General features: G+C 43.2%; 1 protein-coding gene across 2 annotated transcripts; it reads left to right on the forward strand.

Annotated features, from left to right (window-relative positions):
* Positions 1-23561, forward strand: ppp1r9ala (protein phosphatase 1 regulatory subunit 9A-like A). 2 transcript variants are annotated; one of them, XM_084544154.1, is made up of 19 exons: positions 1-160; positions 683-2757; positions 12595-12727; positions 13717-13837; positions 14161-14265; positions 14556-14691; positions 15411-15599; positions 15705-15758; positions 15948-16177; positions 17043-17139; positions 17226-17349; positions 17523-17674; positions 18059-18383; positions 18479-18536; positions 18626-18697; positions 19081-19288; positions 20466-20582; positions 21446-21634; positions 22094-23561. In XM_084544154.1, the coding sequence occupies exons 2-19, from the start codon at positions 856-858 to the stop codon at positions 22250-22252; spliced, it is 4371 nt and encodes a 1456-aa protein (XP_084400280.1). In that variant the 5' UTR covers positions 1-160; positions 683-855; the 3' UTR covers positions 22253-23561. The 2 variants fall into 2 exon arrangements, with proteins under 2 accessions (XP_084400280.1, XP_084400281.1); XM_084544155.1 differs by lacking the exon at positions 20466-20582.
* The last annotated feature ends 33 nt before the right edge of the window (positions 23562-23594 follow it).

Genomic DNA, 23594 nt, shown 5'->3' on the forward strand with positions numbered 1-23594 from the left:
GCCCGCGGCAGGTCTGGAAGTGCAGAGAGGAGGCAGGCAGGAAAGCGCCGCTGGAGCGGGGAATGATGGCGGTGAGCAAGAAGAAGGGACAAGTTTGATACTGTAAAACTGAGACGCGGGGGCGATTTTTCGGCGTCTAACACGATGAAGCAACTACGAGGTGAGGGGCTTGGAAAGTTGCTTACCTTTGTGCGTTGTCGTGTGCTGGGCTAGTCTTAACATTTTCAAAGACTCGGTACTTCAAATGCCACAATGAATTGTTGAGGCTGAGACACTAACGTTCGGGCTTATTGAACTGTTGGCCCACTGAGCTGAACTTTGTTTCGCCCTTTTATCTGTGTTTGGAGTAAACGGAACACAAATAATTACTGACGGGTTGAATTAAGTTCAAAAGAAGTTAATAGTTAAAGTAACTTTGAGGTTAATTCGAGGTAAACCGTTTCAACGTAAGCGTCGGCGAGGGTTCGGACAACTATTCAAATGCATACAAACGGCTGTGCACGCGACCTTAACGTTAACATTCTAAGTTGCTAGCAACTGTCGCATGTTCTACCTGTAGCTACGGTACACTGTACTTACAGTTTGATTGTTAGCTATTTTTAAATAATTAACTTTATTTTAAAGATTTTTATGTAATACTGCCTCTCTGTTGACATAGTTTGCTTTTCGTTTCCTTCTTTAGATGACTTCGCTGTGTGTGTTTAGTTGAGACAACAGTGCTCCCGAGAAGCTCCGCCGGACCCATGGCAGCGGCTGTGTAAAGTCGTAGGGGGATAATAGTTAATCTACAAACACTGTTACCCACACCAAATCCGGCTTTTTTTAGAATTGGGCTGCAGCTATAAACAAGCAAAAATGCTCAAAGCGGAAAACAAAGGAGGCGAGAGGAACCTTCGAAGTGCATCCCCTCACAGAAACGCGTACAAGTCTGACTTCCACGCCATTAAATGCACCTTTGATGGGCCAAAATCCGAAGGGGCCTCCAAAACGTGTGCAAATGGATCCAGTGACAACAGGGAGGATTCGCGGGGAAGGCCTTTTGGGACCAGAGTGAACAAGATAAAGAATATATTCCTGCAGATGGATGGTCAGCAACAGGAGAGCCAAGAAGGGAAAGTCACTTTAAAATCCGATGTGCCCGCAGTGTCCCCACCAAAGGTGCAGTTTCCAGTCAGCGCTCACAGAAGTAACGCCAACACTGCTACAAGTCCAGAATCACACAATTTAGATAAAACACCCAAGGGGGAAGATGTTGAGATCGACAAAGTGGCTTTGGCAGAGAAGTTTTCCGTCACCAGAAAGCTCTTTGAAAGGGCCAGCAAAGAGCAGCCTGTAGCTGAGAAGCCATCTCCAAACAGAGTAGTAAATCGCTTGTCCCTCGGAAGTGCCTCTGATGAGGGGAAAAGCACAAGGAGAGTGTCGGGATCCTCAGAGACCACTGTCCAATCAGAGCAAACGCCTACGTCAGCGGTTAAAAATCAACCAGATGAGAAGGCTGATGGCGAGAAAAGGCAGAGAGTGTCGCTGAATGCAGGGCCCATGTCAAAGAGGTTGGAGAATTATATGGTTGAGAATGACTATGAAGACAACAACACTGCTGCTGCTGCTGCAAAAGGAGGAAGGGTCTCTGCTAAACAACACAGTACCACTGAGCACATACTGCCTACCTCTCCAACAAGGGACAGTTTTCACAAACCAGCTTCTCCTGTCAAAGAAGCCATGGACCCCTCACTTCTAACCGATGCCACTAACAAAAATAAAGACAACAAACCAGTGTCTTCGGGGTATAGTTCAGGACTTAAACCGACGTTTCAGGTTACCAACGCAGCATCCAAACCTGCGTCTTTGACAACGGATGCCACGTTCAAAACCCTGTCACCAGAGCAAGCCGCCCCAGTAAACCATGGCCACAAGTCTTCCTCATCATCTGGTGATGGATTTAGTGCAACATTTGTTGGCGGCAAGCCACGTAGTCCACCCCCAAGGGATGTGGAGCAGCCGCTCCCATCAGCTGGTGGCTTTCAGAACGCCATCAGGTCGAAAAACGCTGAACAAACCAAGAATGATGACAGCGTGGTGCACAGTCCTGCCGGGGACAAGCCACCCACCAAGACTTCATCAGTGGACTCTAGAGGGGTGAGCATGGTACGGGCGGAGCTGGTCGTGGTTCAGAACGAGTCCTCAGAGAGTGAGGAAAACGAGGATGATAACGCTGAAGATAATGTGTTTGAAGAGCAGAAGGTGCAACGCACCAAAGAACCACGACCCGACCTGAAAAGAACCGTTCCACCAGAACAACAGAACTGTAACCCCGCTCATAAGCTCACATCAAAAGATGACACAAGAGTGGCACAAAGGTTAGCAGAGACTGTGGGTGAAGGTAGATACCTGGAAGATAACAAGGAATTTGGGTTGAACGAAAAGAGACAGCAGCAGGAGAGTGTAGTTGTGAGCCAGGGTGGTGGAGACGCTCGTGATGAAGATGATGAGGTAGCAGAGGAGGAGGGTGAGCCGGAGGAGCAGGTGGGCCAGAGCACACAGGATAGAGCCTCGCCAGTGGTGTACGGTATTGAGAACGCAGCATTTGTGGATGACAGGGATGTAGACCAGGTCCTCAGGGAAGAGGAGGAGGAGGAGGAAGAGGAAGACGAGGAGGAGGACAGGGAATACGATGACTGTTACGAGGCCCCCGGTCTGTCAGATGAGGATGAGCCCCCCCTAAGGAGGAAAATCAAGTTCTCCACAGATCCCATTCTGGTAAGTGTTTTCCGCTGTTTACGTCTGAAGCACTGTTGCACAGCTGAAACACCTAAAACAAATCCACAGCACTTTCCTTGTGAGCCACTGACTCAGCAGTCGCGTCTGCCCTGGGTGTTTCTTGCAGACACACGACTAGATTAGTGGAACCTGAGAATGAATGCTGTTGTCAGGCATGTTGATGTCACAGCTGCTGCACTGTATCATCACTGAAGCCTTGACACCGTTCAGAATATCCAAACTATGGTTTATTGAATCCTAATGACCGGGGAGGCGCGAACGGTTCGACAGCCTCACCTCCTTAATCCTGTGAGAGACGGGGGGAGAAGTTTGGAGCTGTTGTTTGTGGTATTTTTAGAAATAATGTTGACTTTGCATAAGAGTCTGTGAGAGCGGGGCCACAGCTGAGCAGCAAGAGCCGCAGTGAGGTAGTCACATGAGAAGCTTTAGACTGTACAGTAAGAAGTCATGACCACCTCTGAGTCAGTGAACTGTATGGGTACTTTACTCAGTTAAAGAGGTTCCCCTGTCATCATGAACTGTGACTCATAAGGGACTTTTCACTTCAGGCCAGCAAACTTAATAAGTAATTAAGGAATTGTATAAACCATGGCAAAGCTATCTTATTACTAATTGGAGAATTCCCCTTTTTTATAATCCACTGATTTAGAAAGACATCAATCTTTTAACATTAGAGCAGAAAACTCATTCTTTCTTTCTGAATTCATTCATGTTTATTATTGAGAGGACTAATATTGCTTAATCTGAGTTCAGCAGGGGATGTTGCAGTTATAGTGCGACTTGCAACTCGGGAGCGACGTCACATCCGTGTCGGAAAACAAGTTACAGCGGGTTTTTGCGCTCTGTTTACGAGAGGTCGGAGAAAAGACGGACGCCTCCAGGAAAGTCGCTGTTGCGCTAGTTCATCAGTGTGGTTCCATGTGCTTGGTTGCGCTAGGCGGTTTGGACGGTTCGTAACATTTATAGTGTTTGTTCACTACATGTTACACGAACATATTTCACAGTTTGATATCTGAATATTCCGTTTTGATTAACGTTAACGATCGGCTAGCGCCCCGCTTTCTGCTCAAGACTCGGCATTGTTGTCATAGCAGCATGGAGCGTCTCTAGCCAATTTAAACTGCACAAGCCACAAAATAACTTATTAAGCGGCATTTAGCTGAAGCGACATGCCTATTAGGTATACACTGCTACGTGTACGACTTCTACATTTGGTTACAACAAAGACAAAAGTGCTTAAAATAGTAGAAAACCACAACGTTTACTGCGTGTGATGCTCCTGGTAGCCATCTTGGAAACTGAACTCGGGGTCCTCTGAGCCTCGACGAGTTGACGACCTGTGTATACGACCTCGGGCGGCGTTCTATTTGCAACTTCCGGTTCGTAACTCGGGAAAACGACTCGGAAAACGAGTTCGGTGGACAAATAGAACGCCCCATTAGTCCTTACAAAAAGGTGTCGCCATTATAAGCAATGAATAATTTTACCCTCCTAGACTTTTACCTTCTTCGAGATTGTTGAAAGATAGCATTATTTCAGAAATTTGGAGTTACGGATAAATAAATAAACCTTTTAGTCTCGTATCAAAAGATCCATAAAATGTATTTCATGCATCATCCAGGTTTGCAGTTTTGTTTTCCATCTGGTGTAATCCTTTGCTGTTGCCGCACATTATCATTAAACACTGGCAGTAGGTGTTTTAGGGGGTGGGGTGTAAGCAGAAGCGCCAACTTCATCCACTGACACTCCACCATCACCATATCTAATCAACATTTTGCTAAAACGGGGAAAACAAATCACTCCAGTGCATTCCACTCAGCTTGTGGGCAGCTCCGTGTTTATACAGGCCTTAAAATTTGCTGTTATCTCAGGGCGTGGATCCCCCTCCCTGTCCCAGTCATCCTGGCAGGGGGTCCTGGGAGAGGGGATCGGAAGCTGACCTGGAGTGGAGGGGACACAAACAGCAGCAGTGTGTGGATCATCCACCCAGAGTGAAGCTTGACAGTCTTACAGTCGCATATCACAGCAGAACGCTAGACTCCTCGTTGTGGCAGTTCACACACTGTTCATAACAGCTGTGAGGGGAAATGGTAAAGTTTTATTTATGTTTTATTTATAATTGTACACCCTGTGATCCCAGGTTTGCATGGGAAAACAAAGCACAAACATGAACCTAATTATGTGTGACAGTGGTGTCCACAAATGTAGGATGTAGTTAGACTGAAAGCGGTATTAGCTAGTATTGGTACTAGGTATTGCTACTGATTTCCTGAATTAATTTGATTCAGATTCACAGTCCAGAGTCAATTAGATTTAATTCAATAATTATTAGTTATGTCAAAGATTTTCATAATGTTGTCGTTGGTTTTGGAGACCAGGGCTGCGTCCAAATAGTCAGTCCATACTAACGTCGGTTAGAACGTACTACTCAACCGTCAATTGACCTTTGGCTAAGCCCCGCCCTAGAATGTAGATTGACCAATCACAGCCAAGAGAGCTCCCACAGGGGTCCGACACTTTTTCCACAGCGCTCCATTGACTTTAACGCAGGCGTCTCATATTTTCGGTCTCGGCAGGCTATACTGTCGGTATATATCCAGCATCCAGGGTATGGATAAGCCCAATGATGTGCGCGCAAAACCCCGTGGAGCTAACCAAAACATCACCGTTACAGCTTAAGTTGCATAGTTGTTGATACGCTAGCACACGCTGAAGAAATACAACGTTATACGTGCGTAACGTTAGTCTGTTTGCTTCGTAATAACGATTATAGAAGTGAATAGAGACGTACCCAGCTTTGCATGAACAGTGTTGCTCCTTGATATTGATACCAGAGCCTTATAGATAACCAGAAAACCACAGCCCAGAAGAGAATGTCGGACGTAGCAACAGTAACTAAGGGGGGCGGGGCTTAGCCAAAGGTCAATTGGGACGTACTGGGCAGCCATCTTGCCTGTCCTTTGACCCCGGATGTTTACGTGTGACGCCGACACATATGACGCACACCGACGGATGCCGCGAAATTTTAAAGCCACCTCGGAGAAGTATTTTCGAAAAACAACCAACATTTTAAACTCAACATTTATCCTAATATACTTACATTAATAAACTTGGGTTGTCGTAGCTGTAGCTGTCACAACGGTCTCAGCCATTTTGTCTGATTTGATTTTCCCCGGCGGCTCGTCTTCTTCTTCTACGCTTAGCGGGCTCCCGCTGAATTGTGGGATAGCGTAGTGAGCTACCGTTGTATGCTGTGGAGGTAGTAGGCCATCCGGGTATTTTCCGCCTACTAGTCGATGTCTACTAAGAATTCGGACGTACTACTACTGTGACGTATTGCGTCTCGCCTACTGAACAGTACGTTAGTATGGGTATTCGGATGCACCCCAGGTTTCGCATTGGTTTACAATATTTTATCTCCAATTTCAACATTTTGCATTAGGCTATTGTCCAACTCCAAAACCGATGACAACATTACTTTTGTTTTATAAGGATTTTCGTAGGAAAGTAAAGGATATATATACTTTCCAGCTACCTTTTTATATAATTGCATTAATGTGTGCCTGCAATGGACTGACTGGAAAGAGATTTGATATGCACCAGGATTAAGACTATGGGGTCAAGGTCAGCTGGTAGGGGTGTTAGACAATTAAGTCTCACAAATGTCCCCGAGCCAACTTTTCTACCTGCGGCCCGACTGACCAAAGCGTCCCGCTAGCACTCCATCATTCTCCACAGTCTGCTAGTCAGAGCTGGCGCTGGCACTGAACACACTTGAGTCGTAGCTGACTGGGAGAGGAAGTGCTTTGTGCTCTTGGCTCACAACGGGATTAGGTCCCTGGGGGAACTCAAGTCTTCTCGACAGAATAGGTGTCCTGTGTGGAAGAAAGGTCCTCTTTGTGGAGGAAAGGAGACGTTCAGCTTCAACATGTATCGCCCTTATCACAGTTGAAAAGAGAAACTTGGATGAAGACGGATTGTGAGGCAGTAGAGCCTCAGCTAGCTAATGTTTATGATTACCAGATGCATTTAGTTTATTTACGATACAAGATGCAATATAGAAAGGAAAAAATTAAATAATTCATCACGTTGAAAATGGCTCTGCACTCGTTTTACACGTCATAGTTCGTAAAAACATTCTTCTGCAAATATGGTACCATGCAGTCACGCCTTAGCAGGGCATTTAAATGCTGCTGTTGCATCAGTATTTAAGTTTGTGATACCCCCCTGGCTGTGTGATCGGTATAAACATTGCACCGCCGCTTTAAATTATATCCCTGTTTTTTTATAGAGAAGGATTTATTTCCTTTGTAACTGTGAGGCAGGTGTTGTAATGTTAGTGTGTCCAGGCTTGCCCCTGTCACGGAGAAAAAGCTTTTCATCCGTCTACTGGAGCTCACTTTCCTTTGTGAATCTTATAGTATGAAAGAGTTATTCAGTGATCAACGCTCCCTGCTGTAGTTGTGTTACCTGCTTGACTGTGACAAAGACACAGTTATGCACTATATTTAAATAGGTTGTTGTGAGTCATCTGGAGTGGAAGTCAAAAATGTGTTAACCTTGACCTAAACATGTTTTGAACCTGCACCTGCTGCTTTGTACACGACGAGGTACCACCGGCACAATGTCCCTTCTCAAACACGCAGGGTGTGGTGAAGGTTTCTACAGTTCAGAAATCATTCTGTCATCTTTCCTTGTTGGCGCTGTTGATAATTACATTACTCGCTCTCCACTTTTGTTTCTGTGCAGGCGTATACCTCCCCGTTGCCCTGTCCGGCTTCCCATACGCTCGCAGTAAAGCTTTTGTTTTGTATCTGTACCATTTCACCTGTGTCAGGAAGAGCACGTTTTCTGAGATGGAGGGAGGTGGAGCCTGCGGTATCTTGGCAGAAGTGCATTTTGCAGCTCTTGGTAAATTACGTAAACTTGGATATCATTTCAGCAGGGCAGAGCTCCGTCTGTTCTTTCTGTGTTCAACATGGTTAGAGGAAAAAAAGCACATTTGAATACTGCCCTCTGCTATGAACCCATCCCGTAGTGTTATGCTTTCCATTTCCTAACTAAGATGGGTCTTCTGCTGAGGAATGCGTCTGACATGGCTCCACCCTCGTTCAGCCAGCAGAGAGGATCTGAGTTTCCTCCAGCCACCTGGACTAGTGGGTGACGGTCCAGCTAGACGGGGCAGAATACTAATGCTGTCAGCTCAATGCTGTTCATTAAACATCCTGGCATGGTATGAATCTTGGGCTGATTGTGATTGCTTTGAAACGGACCCACTATGTGATTAGAGACACACGCATTAGCAGAGGCTGTGTGTGTTTTCACAGAAAGTTGACAGTAAGGTTTTAGCAGCCCTTCGCAGGACGCAGTGGCTTTTGTCAGCTATTTATAAACAAACCTGTCCAACCTGTTTGTTTGCACTCCTTTTGGAAATGTGATTCCATTGTGGCGCTCTGCCCTTTTCTGACTCCTCCTCTTCCTACTGTAACTCTGGCAGCATGAAGTTCAAAGGAAGACGATAAACTTTGTTGTGTCAGTAGCAGTCAGTCGCTGTGAATTTTGCAGAGTGTTAATCACTTTAGGCATACGCATTACAGGAAGTGGTAAGTATATATTGTGGTCTCTTTCCCCGTGTGTTTACCTCGGATCTAAAACTGGTCCTAATTACCCTGTGATCTGCGCCAGGCTGCCCCTACCCCTGCCCCAGCTCAGTCTCACAGCATGTTTTGATTTGTTGTCTTCTTGTAGGCCCGCCTACATTATAAGCTCCCTAATTCAGTGGTCAGCCCTCATTTTTTTTTGCACTGGCAAGAGATTTCTCTGGTTTGCTTTTCCTCGCAGCTGCTGACTCATTTCCCACACTGGTATTCTCTGTTATGTGGGGGGAAAGGGTTTCAGTTTAGGCATGTGCGCATCTGTGCATGTAAGCACACAGAGAGAGAGAGAGAGAGCACAGACTACTACAGTTGTAGAGGATGGATGAGAAGCCCGAGCATTTTGTTGAAGATGTGGTGTTTAGGAAGAAAGGGTAACATGATGAGGGGCAGCATAACTGTCTACTGATCTCTATCACAGTACCCCCAGTACTCAAAGAAAGTTACATGTGCATGTTACACCATGCATGTTCTGGACCTTAAATGAAAATGAGTGTGAGCCGTATCTCACCGTGTTTCTGTGATCCAGTTTCTGTTTTTCTTGCAAAGAAGAAGACAGTAGTTTACTGATTAGGTTTCAGCAAAGAACAGAACATTGTTTGATAAAGGCCTAGGAGTCCATGGCAACCAGAGAGTCGGACACTGGAGACCAGGGGAGGGTCGGGGGGTTGAAGCCAGGCTGCTTCTAAGATAATGACACAGCCCAGGGTACAGGGGGGCTCCCTATATGCTGCTGATTTACATTTCTGGTTGTTAATTACCAGTCTAAATTAAAAAAATAAATAAAAATAAATGGTTTTTTTTGTCCTTGAAATTTTCATCTGTTCTAATTTTGTCACTCAATTTTGAACTGTATAAAGCAGCTCTGCTATATAATTGATTTGGGGTTGTAATATTTAATTGCTTCTAGGTTAATTAAAAATGTTTTAATATTTTGTGGATGGGCCTTCATTTTTTTCGTGTGCTAAAGGTGAAACCTAAAGAAAATATAAGATTTTGGGGGATGGGCTGGGGTAATAAATGTTAAACCTATGGCAATACGCTCAGTCCAGCGTAAAGAGAAGGAGACGCGTCTGGAACAGAGGACTCACTTGGACCGACTGAGGGCCGAGGCCCCGTGAATAGCATTCCTGTCAAGACTACAGAGCTGCAGTAGTGTGCATAATCGCTGTCTAATCTTCCTTCAGTTAATCTGGGGAACTCCTTGAGTGGGGTACCTGCAAAGAATACTAAATCAATACATTAATAACTCAAATCATCCACTTTGATGAATGTAAGTCATAATCAGTGGGGAGTTGTAAAACAGACAAGGACTGCAGTTATTCATTTTGGCAGATTGGCTGCGAGTTATTCTGGAAACTTGCTTTCTGCACTGTTCTGGGTTTCGTCCAAAGGTCTACACAGCGAGGAGACGGAAAGACAAGGGGAGAAGGAGCTTGTTTGTGGCTGTTTCCTCAAGTCTTGACACGCTGCAATGATCTGAACGGGTTCTTGATGCCCTTAGTATAAATGTTTACTTGATTACATCACTTACTTGGTCGTCGGTCTCTTGTTTTCAGGTCATTGAACCAGGTTCTGCATTCCTGTGCTCCAAACAGTGGGAGCTGTGTGGGGGCACCACTCAATACCTGTGACGGAGCGGACAAAGATTTATGTCAGATATTAAAGACTCTTGTTACAACACACTAGAGCGGCCTCATATTTTCAAGATGAGTAAGCCAGATTATGTGTGTCGTTACGTTTTCTGCAGAGTTCACTGAGTTGCAGTAACACGCTGGCGATTGGTGACTAATTTTCATTGTGCAGATCACTTGTTAGATACAGCTGGGATTATGAGAGATTTGACAGTGTGATCAGAAAAAAGAGCAAAGTAGAGCAAATACTACATCACGTGTTTCGTTTTCGAAAATTCTCAAACCATTCCCCCATTAAATAGTGATACTTTGGTTGAAATATAGCTGGAGCTTCTGTCACAATTCATGCACATGTCCTTGCCAGGAGTGCAAGCATTTGTAAGGCTTGATTGGACACACCATTGCCTGGCTCCTGGTTTGTACTACCTCACTCATCTGACTTAACTTGATGACTTTCATGAGTGGCTTTTAGAGAACACACTTAACCCATTAAGACCGGCAAACGCGTCATTTTGAGCGTTGTCGTCTTTTTCGAGGCACATGGCCAATTATATGCACTGTGATTGGCTGAAATATTCTTGGGGTGAGTGACAGAGATGCTTAGGGATTTTTTTTAAACTCATGTGACTAATAAAACGCTTTGTGATTGGTCGAAATAAACCTACACGTGGAGTATGTTTTGGTCGAAAATTTTAAACACCGTGCTAGCGATCCGTCACGGCTGACTCAAGTGAAGGAAGTGATATTGACGAAGTAATTGGAAAAATAGATCTTTACTGATTTTCAAAATTTTAAAAATGTTTGGTGTTTATTGATTTTTAAAAAAAAATGCATTTGAAGATTATGCCCTGGCAAGTCAGTCAAGTTGAAAGCCAAAGAAGTAAGCTGTCAAATGCTTTTTATCTCATGTTTTTGTCTGCTACAGAGCCTGAGAAATTAAGGTTTTAGTGTTGACATATTCTGAAAAACCTCAGGTTTTGAGAGGCGGTTTACAGAAGAGTGTTTAAGCCTGAATGGGTTAAATAAGTACAATTATTTTCCTAGAAATTAGCAAAAACGGTTTGAAACCACGTAGCTTGGCTGCTGCGCTCTAAGGTTCATATTGATCATGTATGGCCCCTCATAGATGATTCTCAGTGGTCTGTGTGAATGCCAGACCAGTCACTTCCTCTTTTTTCTGCCTCCTTCCAAAACAAACCAGTAATCGAGATAACCACCAAGATTTTCCTGCTTTCTTCTTCTACGGCAGCCTTTCCGTGTGCTCCCGTGTCGCACAACTCCTCCATGGGAAAGGATCGGAGTTCAGCAGAAGTTCAAAAACAAATATCACTGCATTCTTTCTCTTTATTTCGTTTTCTGCCCGCGGCTCCTTTCTGTTCTGCTCCGTCATGAAATGAAATAAGCCTGTTATTCATTAAAAGGTACGGTTTACCACTTAAAGGCACATTGCGGATGAAATGTAAAAAAAACACTTGTTATTAAATCAGTCAGTGACACTTGTATGAGGCATTTTTCTAACATTGATGCGTGCACAATCATGATAAGGCCAGATAATGACCAAGTAGGAGGTGTATGGTACTGGCCCCTGATGAAGTCTGCTGGACTGATCTATGATTTTATGTCTGTAATAGATGAAAGAAATGTGCCTGTGTTCTTCATCTCTCTCTTTTTCTTCCTGGAAACAAAACTGGGACATTGTCTTAACACAGACTGAACATTGTAGTGACTGACTCACCACAGATGGTAATCCCTAGTCCATTTTATGCTCACTTCAGCTCAACCCTGAGTAGATTATGGATACCATTTCTGCTTGTTACTGTCAGTGCTAATTGCACTGTTTTGTTTTTTTGTTTTTATCTGATAACCCATGAGGCTGGTTATGAGCACTTGGTAATACTTGTTGACTGAAGGATAAGGGATTGTTTTTTGTTCTGATTTCATTTTTTTTACTTTGCTGATGACACCACTTGTCACCTCCAAATATATTGATCTTTTGGACATTTCACTGCTTAGAGCTCTCCCCAGCTGTGCCCTACTTTCCATGCTGCTCATGTTCTGCTGTAATGCGTTTGTGTGCTTCATAATTGCAACCAGGAAAGAGCCTCTGGGACGCATCCAGTTCTTGCAAAGTCTGCCTGCAAAGTTCTCAACTCATTAAAACGCTCATGAAAGTTCTGCAGAGGTATATTTTCTGCCTCCTTTGCTTTAGTCGCGTTTATTTACCCCTACACAAAATGTGAATATCCCACAGTAGGTAAAGATTTAGAGGCTTCACGTGTTCTGTCAGACACAGTTGTGAGACAAAGAAAATTTAAATGACAGTAGTCAACAATGTACTGATGATAAAAAGTATGACTGAAATGCAGCTTCTCCTTTCACTGTCAGCCAAATCAAAAATGTGTCAAGTCAAAAGTGACGGTGATTTCACACCACTCAGCACAGAGTGGTGTCATATTCTTAACTACCTGGTGAGGACATCGCTTTTGGATATTTGACATTGATATTTTGTGATGTTTTGACTACTGCAGGTCTTCAGCACCTTCTCCAACGAGGAATATGACCGACGTAACGATGATGTTGACCCGGTCGCAGCATCTGCAGAGTATGAGCTTGAGAAGAGAGTGGAGAAGATGGATGTGTTCCCTGTGGAAATAGAGAAAGGTGAGCTTCAACCTTTAGGCAGATTTCTGTGTGACGGGTAAAATTCCATTAAAGAAAATGAACAATGTTTACAATTCGCCTTTGGCTAAGCCCCGCCCCCCTTAGTTACTGTTGCTACGTCCGACATTCTCTTCTGGGCTGTGGTTTTCTGGTTATCTATAAGGCTCTGGTATCAACATGGCTTATGCTGTGACAGCTCTTCCTGCTGAACTTTTGTCAAACTTTTATAAAGCAGCAAATAAAGTGTCCGATAGAAGTAGGCAAAAGGGGGCTGCAATGTGCGTTCGAAGGCTATATTCAGGACATACGAGTGAAACGCAACGAACAACAAGGCATCCAAATAGAGGCAAAAGCATACCGGTCACAGTCAAAAAATGAACACGGCATATCCTATTAATCGAGACGGAGGCTGGGACTGACAATATCAAGGAGCAACACTGTTCATGCAAAGCTGGGTACGTCTCTATTCACTTCTATAATCGTTATTACGAAGCAAACAGACTAACGTTACGCACGTATAACGTTGTATTTCTTCAGCGTGTGCTAGCGTATCAACAACTATGCAACTTAAGCTGTAACGGTGATGTTTTGGTTAGCTCCACAGGGTTTTGCGCGCACATCATTGGGCTTATCCATACCCTGGATGCTGGATATATATCGACAGTATAGCCTGCCGAGACCCAAAATATGAGACGCCTGCGTTAAAGTCAATGGAGCGCTGTGGAAAAATGTCGGACCCCTGTGGGAGCTGTGATTGGTCAATCTACATTCTAGGGCGGGGCTTAGCCAAAGGTCAATTATGGTTGTGACTATGTATTACCCACATTTGTCAATCAACCCTGTCAAATGATAAAAACATGAACATTTCACTCATACTGAGGTTAATCTTATTGTAACAAGTATTTACGACATAAAAGTGGAATTCAGCTTGTTTGTATGTGGTTCTTCCCTTCTACTCTTAAAAATCTAAATAATTTCTTTGAATCCAGGAGACAACGGGCTAGGTATCAGTATCATTGGAATGGGAGTGGGAGCTGACCAGGGTCTGGAAAAGCTTGGCATTTTTGTGAAAACCATAACGGAGCAAGGAGCAGCTGAGAAAGATGGACGGTGAGTTAAGTGCCGTAACCCAACACCTCAGACTTCAGTCTCAAGACGGTCCCAGTCACTCGTAATGTTTTGTATACACCAGAAGCGTGGCACACACTCTGTGTACATTATGCCACAACTGGTTTTGATGTCACACAACAGGAATTCAACGTCCCCAAGTGACACAAAAAAATATGTATTTATAACTTCACAGAGAGGCTAAAGAAAATAGTCTTGCGTCTGTTTCACAGACATTTTTGGTTTAGTTCTATTACTGTGCTGCGAGAGGTGCATAATCCTTCGGTCGAAATGCTAAATGTAATGACTATCTTCTGTCTCTCCAGCATACAGGTGAATGATCAGATAGTTGAGGTGGATGGTATCAGTTTGGTGGGAGTCACCCAACTGTTTGCTGCTACAGTCCTAAAGAACACCAAAGGCACAGTGAGGTCAGTTCCGCCATGTCGACCCCCAACAATAACCATGTTGAAAAAGTGTTGCTGGTAACAAGAATGAACCTCTGTTATATCACAGTGGTGGAAAAAAAAAAAATGGATTTTTACATAGGGAAATTATACACCCACACATGTCAGCGCCAGGTCTGTGAATCCCAAAATTTGCATTTTCCACAGTGGGTGAGAAAAGCCCAACGGAAGTTAGTCAGTCTATTATTTAGAAGCATCATGTAAAATATAACACTATATGGCACGCTAACAAATAAAATAAAATAAATAAACAGATTCCTGATTGGTCGGGAGAAGCCAGGAACACAGAGTGAGGTAGCCCGCCTCATTAGCGAGACGCTAGAGCAGGAGAAGAACCAGCAGGAGCAGCGACACCACCTGGATGACCCCTATGAACACTCGACAGAGGAGGTATGTCGTCTGGTCATTATGTCCTTCACTCATTGCTCATAGCAATACTGTATTAAAGTTATGTGGAATTTAAGAAAGGTGGAAACGTTTACATTTCTAATGTCTTGTGAGCATCCCCAAAATCAATAGATCAGAGGCTTGAGGAACAGAACAGTTATACAGCTCTGCAACATGTAATGCTAATACGACATGAACACAGCATTAACCCTTTTGCCACGCCCAAGTCCAACCCCACTCAGGAAATGAGCAGCTGGCTGTGAGTAAGCCATGTGTCACTATTCTGCCGTGTTGGAAAGTGTTCATTCAGCTGCCATCTGTCTGCCAGAGTTGTGAAATGTTTGCTTTCCGAAGTTCAAGCAGCCACAAGCCTTTGCTTCTGTGATAGAGCCAGTGAGAGAGATTATATGCAGGATTTACTGGAGCAGAAAAATACGAAGGAAAAAAGCATAATTCTCATTGAGGATGTGGATTCTAGTGGTTTTGTGAGAGTGTGTTGATAGCCTGATTATTTCTTGCTGCAGACATGTGTGGCTAGACGTCTTCAGCGTCTCATGTTGACCGGCCTACTGATGTTAGGATATGATCTATTGGTTACAATGTTCCTTCCAGACTGTGGTGAACCTTGGGAGTGTTGTTGACACATCAAGATTGTGATCCTGGGCACGGAGGGTGTGTTGGTGTTTGCAATATATGAGGTCATGTGTGATATCATACTTCAGGAGGAGCGTTATGAGGAGGAGGAGGAGGAGGAGGAGGAGGAGGAGGAGGAGGATGGAGTGGAGGAAAGGATTCTGGGCTCAAATTTCTCTCCAGGGCGGAACGTGGAGGTGTATGAGCTGCCTGATTCAGAGACCTACTTTATGCCATCTGACATGGACAGCTCTCAGATGGCCTTCAGGTTCAAAGAGGTATCACAAATCAATTTTATTGTTTTTTTAAATCTTTGTTTCAGTGTTTTGTTTAGATAATTAATAAAACGATATGTAACAAAATATTTCTATTTTCCCCCATAGCTGCAGCTCAAACACAGCATTGCCGCAGCTGAGATAAATCAACTGAAAGAACAGGTGTGATGAAGACGTACATGTAACATGAAAGAGAAAGGCTGTACATTTAAATTTATAGCAAGACTCCATCTTGTCTATATACACTTTGTTTTGATACACTTTCAGAAGTTTGTTGAAGAAAATATGGTCACACTAAACATAGGTAAAAATGTGTGATGTAGTTGTAAGTAACATGTCATGTCTGTGCAGCTAAGGGTGTCAGAAGAGGACAAATCGTTGTGGGAAGCCAGGGAGTCGGCACTGGAGCAAAAGATCGAGGACAACAACGAAAAGATCCTGAAGTTGGAGAATTACTGGCAGGAAACCCAGGCTCTGTGCAAAAGTGTGAACGAACAGTTAGCTGAGACTCAGGCCCAGTATGAGACCCTCGACAAGAAGTACAACAAGGCCAAGAAGCTGCTCAAGGACTACCAGCAGAAGTGAGTTTGACAACACTTCACTGTTGGAAGGATCAGTACATTTAAATTTGTGTATACAAATCAGATTATTCAAATGTTCAGGGAAAATTATTTTGCTGAGAAATTAATAATGATGGATAAAATAAAAACTACACAACTGCAAATACAAGTGAACCGTTTTGAATAGATGAAATAATAACGGAATCTTACTCTGAGTAAATTAGAGCAAATGATGTCTAACAATTTATCATATGTGAATGTGCTTTTTATGTGATAGCACCAGTGTTGGGCACGTTACTTTAAAAAAATAATTAGTTATAGTTATTATTTACTTCTCCCAAAAAGTAACTGAGTTGGTAACTTCACGTGTACATTCTTGCCTCAGTGAGGTTAAAGTAGTGCCTACACTTCCACCTTGAAAACGTCAACTTTACCTCTGAATGCTCCGAACTCGCCATTGCTGGAGTCTATCTCCGATCGCTTGTGTGATACGTTTGTGTGTAAACAACACCCGCCCAACTGAACACTGCCCTACCTCTGATTGGCTTACCATTAAATCTTACTCTGCCTTAGCCAATCATCATCACTTATACGTTTATTTTAACGCCGTTATTCCCATCACTAGATTCCACTGATGCCGTTAGGTTATGGGGTCATGGGACGGGGTTAGGCTATATGGGGTCAGTATACAGTTTTAACTAATCGGGTCAAGTACATGTGGAGGTGGCGAATAATTTTAGTTATTTTGAGTTTTTTTGGAAATGCTTACATTCCACATATATACTAAACTACACGGTATTATGTGGTTCAGTGATAATCGGAACAATCTGAACATGTTTACAAGTTATAAGCCTGATGGGAATACATTTCCTTGTTTCCTCCCCAGAGAGATAGATTTTGTGAAGAAGGAGGAGGAGCTGAAAAAGAATCTAGATGAAAAAGAGAAGTGGTACATGGAACAGCTGGAGAGCTTGCAGAACAGGGTAATTATCCAACTCACAAGATAAGAGGTTTTACACCAGCAGGCCTGCTAGGGACACTAAAAGGGATGTTATTGTCTTGTCCACAGATAGCTGTCCTGGAGTCCAGAGAGTCTTCAGTTGCTGAATGTCCTACGGGTCAGGAGTCTTCTGCAAAGAGACTAAGCAGCCAAGGCTCGGTCACCAACACACAATCCGTTGACTCACTGCAAGGTACTGAGGGTTATTAATATTAAATTTAAAACCAAGTACACACGTCACAGTTTCATTATGATCTGTAAAACATTTACAAGTGCACATTGTAAACTGGGGTGAGTCTTGTAAATCATTGAACCTGCGTTACCGTTTCATTCATTCGGTGTGCATTCATTGTTTCCTTGATGTAGAAGAAGACTGGAGTGAGCTGGTCCCTGAGACTGAGCGCTTGGACACCAGTGCACATAGAGCAAAAGGCCTGCTGGCTCAGAAGGCCAAGCGTCAGCCTCCATCTCGGAACAAGCTGAAGGAGGGCCTTGCCGTGGCTTTGAGTCAGTCTCAGGTCTGCTGTGAACTGCTGATATATTAAATTACCTGGTTTACTGCACCATAAAAAAAAAAAAAAAAAACACACCAGGTTTTCTGAGTATAATAGAACTGGACAGTTAGCCAGCTGACATTGGGTATAAAGTCCTACATGAAGCTTGAAACCAAGGAACATTTACGCTCAGCCTGCCATCTCAGAGGTGGCTAGATGCCTGCCAGCTATAGGACTCCACAAGTTTTATAATACAATGGGGAACATCCTTGATTGTTTTCTTTTACTAACAATAATGCACCAAAAACAGCCAATCAGAAGTCAGGACCAGAACGTTCTATTATATAAATAGATTTTTCCCCCTCTTCCTTGCATTGTCCTTGTAAATAATTAGCTTGGTCCCTTCAGGAAACTGATGAAGAGGACGAGCAGGAGGAGCAGGAATCTCCCAGGAGGAGGAGTTCCATCCAGGAGAGCCTGTCCCTCCCAGTGCCCGTCTGCTATCCCGGGAACGGACAGAAAAATGATCCAGGAGAGACTAAAGACGGACCCAGGAGTAAGGCCGATCTTTCCAGTAGCCCGTCTTTATCTCCGTCACATGGGGAGAGTGTTGAAAGCAGTGGAAGCCCCTCTTTGTCCCCACCAAAGCAAAACTCTTCATCACACTCTCCCACTGGCTTCATGCGCAATGTCAAAAAGCGGGAGTCCAAAGGCAAGGGCAAAGAGCTCAAAGGTATGCAAGGCCTGTAGGTGATAACTGGAATACCAGTACAGTCCGTTACATTGTTAGTGTGACTGATAATAGTGAAAATCATTCTTTCCTTACAGAGGAGCTAAATGAGCCTTCATCGGCAGGAAAACCCAAACGACGATTTCCAGACTTTGGGCAAGTAAACTTAACCACACTAGTCGATATGTCTTCTGTCAAAGTTCACATCTATTTAACTGAATGAATGTTACGGATGATCAAAACAGGGGCCTCCGGAAGTCAGGTGGCAAGGGGAAAAAACATGACAAGGAAGCGATGAGAGCATCTTTGGACAGCAGGTACCTCATTAGCTGTAGTTATGTATGAGTTTGGACTTTAGGGCCTTGTTGTAATGTTAACACATTTGTTGTTTGTATATTGCTATATGCAGTACAGTCCTGTAAATATCACTAGATGTGCTGCAGCAAAAAAATCTAATGAGTTGTTAATGGAAAGCATATTATTGCTTCAGTAACAAGGTCATACATTTACAAAGATATAACCTGCAGTATTTACAGGATTGTTCTTACTGGAGTACACACAAATGGCTTTCCTTATTCTTGATTCAAACTCTTTAAACTGACGGCTTGTTTTGTCTCGGATCATTGCTCGTCGTTTCCTTCTTTTATGTAACATATTGTGTGCTACACATTCATATTTTATAACTGTACCTAATATCCAGGGGGTCTGCAGAGTTACTGGAGGAATCTGGGGGGAACCTGTCCCCTGCAGACTCGATGACTTCCATCCCCACCTGTATGCCGTTCTCCTGGTTTGGAGACAAAGACAGGGACAGAGACAGAGACAGAGAGCCCTCCTCTTCCAGCAGCAGCCTGCCATACGTTGCGAATGAGAGCAGCAGTGAGCAAAGCCAGGATCGCAAGAATAAGGTATGAAATGTAGACTTTCTAAATCCATCAAAGAGACATAGCAGGGAAGGATTTGGTGGCTTTTCAGTCAGTTTGCAAATAATGACACATCAAGTGCACCTAGTAAAAAGTTAACTGTCACACAGGCTGCGGTAGGGCCGCTGTTTTCACAATACTGTTTCAAGTTCAAGAGACGGAACCAAGCAGAAGGGACTACTCAGAAAATGATTTTAGTTCTGTTACACTGTGCTTCATATTATTTTGTCAGTGCTTTGCTGCCTGAATATACGTCTTTCTGAACCATGTCTCTTTCAAACAGACAAATCTCTCCTGGTCCTCTTTATTCAGTCGCTCATTAGATTTGGTACAGTATATAAGTTCTTGTCTCACCTTTGATTTTAGACGACACAGTAGAGAATTACTAACAAACCAATTTGCTGGATTTGTTATTGCTCACCTTCAATGCATCCTGTAAATAATTAAATGTCTTTTGTAGTAGGTATGTGGTAGTGTTTTATTAAACTAATGTTACCTATTTTTCCTTCCATCTGTGTTGAGAAAGTCTTACTTGTAAAAGAAGAAACAGATAAAGGCAAAAATAGCTGCTTGCTTCACCGACTAATCAGAAATTTGTGAGGCTGCTGAGATCTTGTGCGACCTGTTCTACTGTGACTTTCACACTATGACAAACTGCACGCGATCGTAAGAAAAGCTGGAGTAACAACCTGCACGTCTCAGTAATAATTTCCTGTATTAAAACTCTGAGACTGCATTTCATGTGTAAATTATCACTTAATGAACGTTACCATTAACCTGCCGCCCACTTGTGAAAACATTACCCCATACCTGAATTTTGGGTTTAATTTCTTTGATTTGCGTTCGTAGTGTTAGTTGCTATAGTTGTCGATTGTAGTTGTTGCTTTGGTGGTGGACTGGTTAGCTTAAATGCTGTGCGACATAGTGGATGCTTCACGCTTCTTTCCACATACTGAAGATCAAGCACTGGTCATAATCAATGATCGGGATAGTAGCTGTCACGTTTAGTAATTTATTAGTATAACTTCAGTCGTTGTGGTGCACGCACCACGATTAACCCTCACACGTGTCACTAAATGTCTGTTTGCCCTCCTAGTGTAGCAGTGCTGTTTGGTGATGTGTTGCTGTAGTAAACCACGTTCCTTGTTTCCACTTGTTCCAGAGTTTTTCAGTCATAGATGATTCTAACGCTGCCAGTCCCAGTTCAGACATCTCTGGGTTAGTCGCTGAACCCAATCTGTCTGGGCGCTCGCACACTTTAATCTTCTCTTCCAGCGAGGTGAGTGCTCTCCTTGTTGCGCAGTCACAAAAGCTGTGTGGGACGCCTTGATACAGCTGAAAGGGGACATTCTCAAGCATGCTCTTTGAGTCCCCCCCCCCCCCCCCCCCCCTCCTCCTTTCATAGCGCAGATTTATTCATGAATGGCGAGGGAATATAAGAGAGCTGCATGTGTGTGCTGAAGCCATTTTGTTTTGTATTACAACTAGTCTTGTGGCTTAGCTTTTCTGAAGTCATCTGTGATGTTAATAGTTGCACTTTTGCCTCTGTGGGAACCAGTTCTTTATGTGTTTTGCAAGCTTTGGCAGATCCTAGAACAACGTCGACTGCTCTGCTGGCTGCTCAGTAACGTCTCGTCATCTGTTTCTTTTTCTGACATTGTTGTTAGTTCTTCATGAGTGATGATTTTATGATATTTTTGCTGTCACTGCACGTCCATTTTCTTAGCGCTATCTTGGGGATTGTGTCTCAGCAGAACTTGTGCTACGTGTCCTTTCTGTCTCTTCAACACATACTGTAGTTGGCTCTTTTATTTAGGTCCATCCAGAGCTCTAACCTTTAACTGGGTTATAGTTTCAGATAAAATCCTGTCGCTAAACAGGCAGACCATGGCATTATATTTACATTCCTGGAAGACATGAACTACTTATATGTCAACTATATATTTATAATGTATGTTTTCATGCTCTACACATTAATAATAGTCTTTTTAGTACAAGACATGACAAAAAACAATTGGACAATGAACACCAACAACTGGTATACTGCACAGACTTTCAGACAAAAAGAAAAACATGGCAGTGCATAAACAAAAACAACAGTATTTTACTAATGTGTGTTTGTAATACCCGTTTTCTCTCTAGACTCTAGATGATGAACCAGTAGCCACAGGAAAAGAGTATCAGTGGCAGAACCGGCCCGTCTCTGAGTGGACTAATCAGCAGGTCTGTCACTGGTTGATGGGCATGAATATGGATCAGTACACACCTGAGTTCACAGCTAAGGGAGTGGACGGCCAGCAGCTCTTGCAGTTGGACAGTGACAAGTTGAAGGTAAAAAAAAAAAAAAAAGAAGCACAGCGCTTAGAAATTATAATTCTGTGTGAATTAAATCAGAGGTTTTATGTTTGTCATGTGTGACTGCCACCTTGTGGCCGGAAGGTTTTTTGATACACACACACAACAAAAGATGATTAAAAAGTCTTTGATTGAAGTTACACGTTTTCTACCCATTTGATACAACAGTTTTACCTCCATGTGACTCTAGATGACTTTTTAAAATAAACTCTGAAGCTGCACTTTGACAAATCCATTAATCAGCTGGATTTTTCAGCCTTTAGATTCGCCTCGTCACTCGTGCAATGGCAACAGTTTATATATCTAATAAATAAGTCAGATTATTTATTAAATGTCCCTGTAGTGTGCTAAATCCACCTTCTGAAAATATATCTCTATACTTTTATTTGTCTTGAATTATTTGTTCTCTAAATCTGTACATTTCTCTCGACTCAGGTGCTTGGTGTGTCAAGTCAGAGTGACCGTTCGACTATCAAGAAAAAGCTGAAGGACATGCGTAAGGCCCAGGAGAAGCTGGAGAAGCAGAGAGAGAAAAAGGAGAAAGAGGGCCGACGCAGCGGGAAACCGCCACCTGCTAGTGACTCAGTCTGCTGAGGTAGCAGCTCTCCGTTATATGAATTCATTCAAATCTCATCACCGTGCAGAACCCTAAGAAACATTTGACTGTGCCAGTACTTCTGTGCTGACTGGTGGGCCAGTTGTGATTTATGTGCATAAATGTAACTTCTCTTGTTTTCTCCCAAACACTTTATCAAACTTCAGCTTCAACCATTTTATCTAAAATACGGGGAATGTCAAAAAGTTGGGTATGTGACCAAAAAGATATCCTAACATTTTTTTACCACTAAAAAGCTAGAAGCTCTAATTATTATTAAAGTCTGTATACAGATATAACATAGTTTTTGCAGATCATGCACACTTTACCTATGGAAGTCAAATGTATACTGCTCTTCTTGCATTTTATATTTTTGCTTATATGATATCCATGTTTCCATCTTCAACTCTTGACAGGAGCGGTTATTGTACAGATGAGATAAAAGCACTATATTTGTCTTTTAAGCTTCAATGGGCGACAAGGTTTTAAATGTATAAATGAGTTTTATACATGTGCCTATTAACTGCATATCTTTTTTTTTTTTTACTTAAGTACCATAATTCATTTTATACTATCTACATTTTTCTACTAAGTAGAATAGCTAGAGCATCGCTTTTTGCTGAATGAAAAGCAGCAAACGAATCAAGTAGGGACAAGGTGAACGCTGCTCTGCTGTCCCCGACTGCCTCTGTGTCGCTGAGACGGTACCATGATGCTCCATGTAAATACACACGGCACGCAGGTCTGCTACACCTGGACGGCGGGACGAGTCTGTGACAAGGACTTGTGTGAGTCAGGAGCAGCGTGGCGTATGAATGTGAGGCTGAACAGTGAGAGTTCACAGCCGACCCAAGTGCTTCCTTTCTTCTTTGTGAGCATGACTCCATGTTCTGTATTGAATACGACATGTTGGACTGCAGGAGAAGTCTCTTTTATCAACCTAAATCTAAGAAGTGATTCTTGGTACATACAGCATCAATAAACTAATTTTCACTGTATGTGCCTCGTATGTTATTTCTGTGTTAACAGTGTACGCAGGTAATGAATAAAGAAGCAGCTTTGTGGCGGCGGAGGTCACTGGTTCAGATCCCCTCTATGTCCATGACTGAGGTGACTTCAGTGAACAACTGCTCACTGACTCTAACCTGTCACTCCTGGATGGGTTAGAGTCAGAGAAGAAATTCCTTGTATGTGTACATTGACCAGTAAGTTTATTTATTTACAAGGCTTTCACACAATCAATGAGGTCCACGGCATAAATATATCAGTTTGCATGGAACATGTTGAAGCCGAGCAACGTTCGCATTAATCCGTCTACCGCTGCCAGACATGCTGAAAATG

Source organism: Chelon labrosus (genome assembly GCF_963514085.1).
Source record: "Chelon labrosus genome assembly, chromosome: 5".
Lineage (NCBI taxonomy): Eukaryota > Metazoa > Chordata > Actinopteri > Mugiliformes > Mugilidae > Chelon > Chelon labrosus.

Excerpts from the sequence above, each read along its gene's own strand:
- ppp1r9ala (XM_084544154.1), top strand. The coding sequence starts at position 856 with ATGCTCAAAGCGGAAAACAAAGGAGGCGAGAGGAACCTTCGAAGTGCA. Across the intron at positions 18,698-19,080 it reads AGAGCATCTTTGGACAGCAG|GGGGTCTGCAGAGTTACTGG; the intron begins GTACCTCATTAG and ends CCTAATATCCAG. Across the intron at positions 19,289-20,465 it reads GCCAGGATCGCAAGAATAAG|AGTTTTTCAGTCATAGATGA; the intron begins GTATGAAATGTA and ends CACTTGTTCCAG.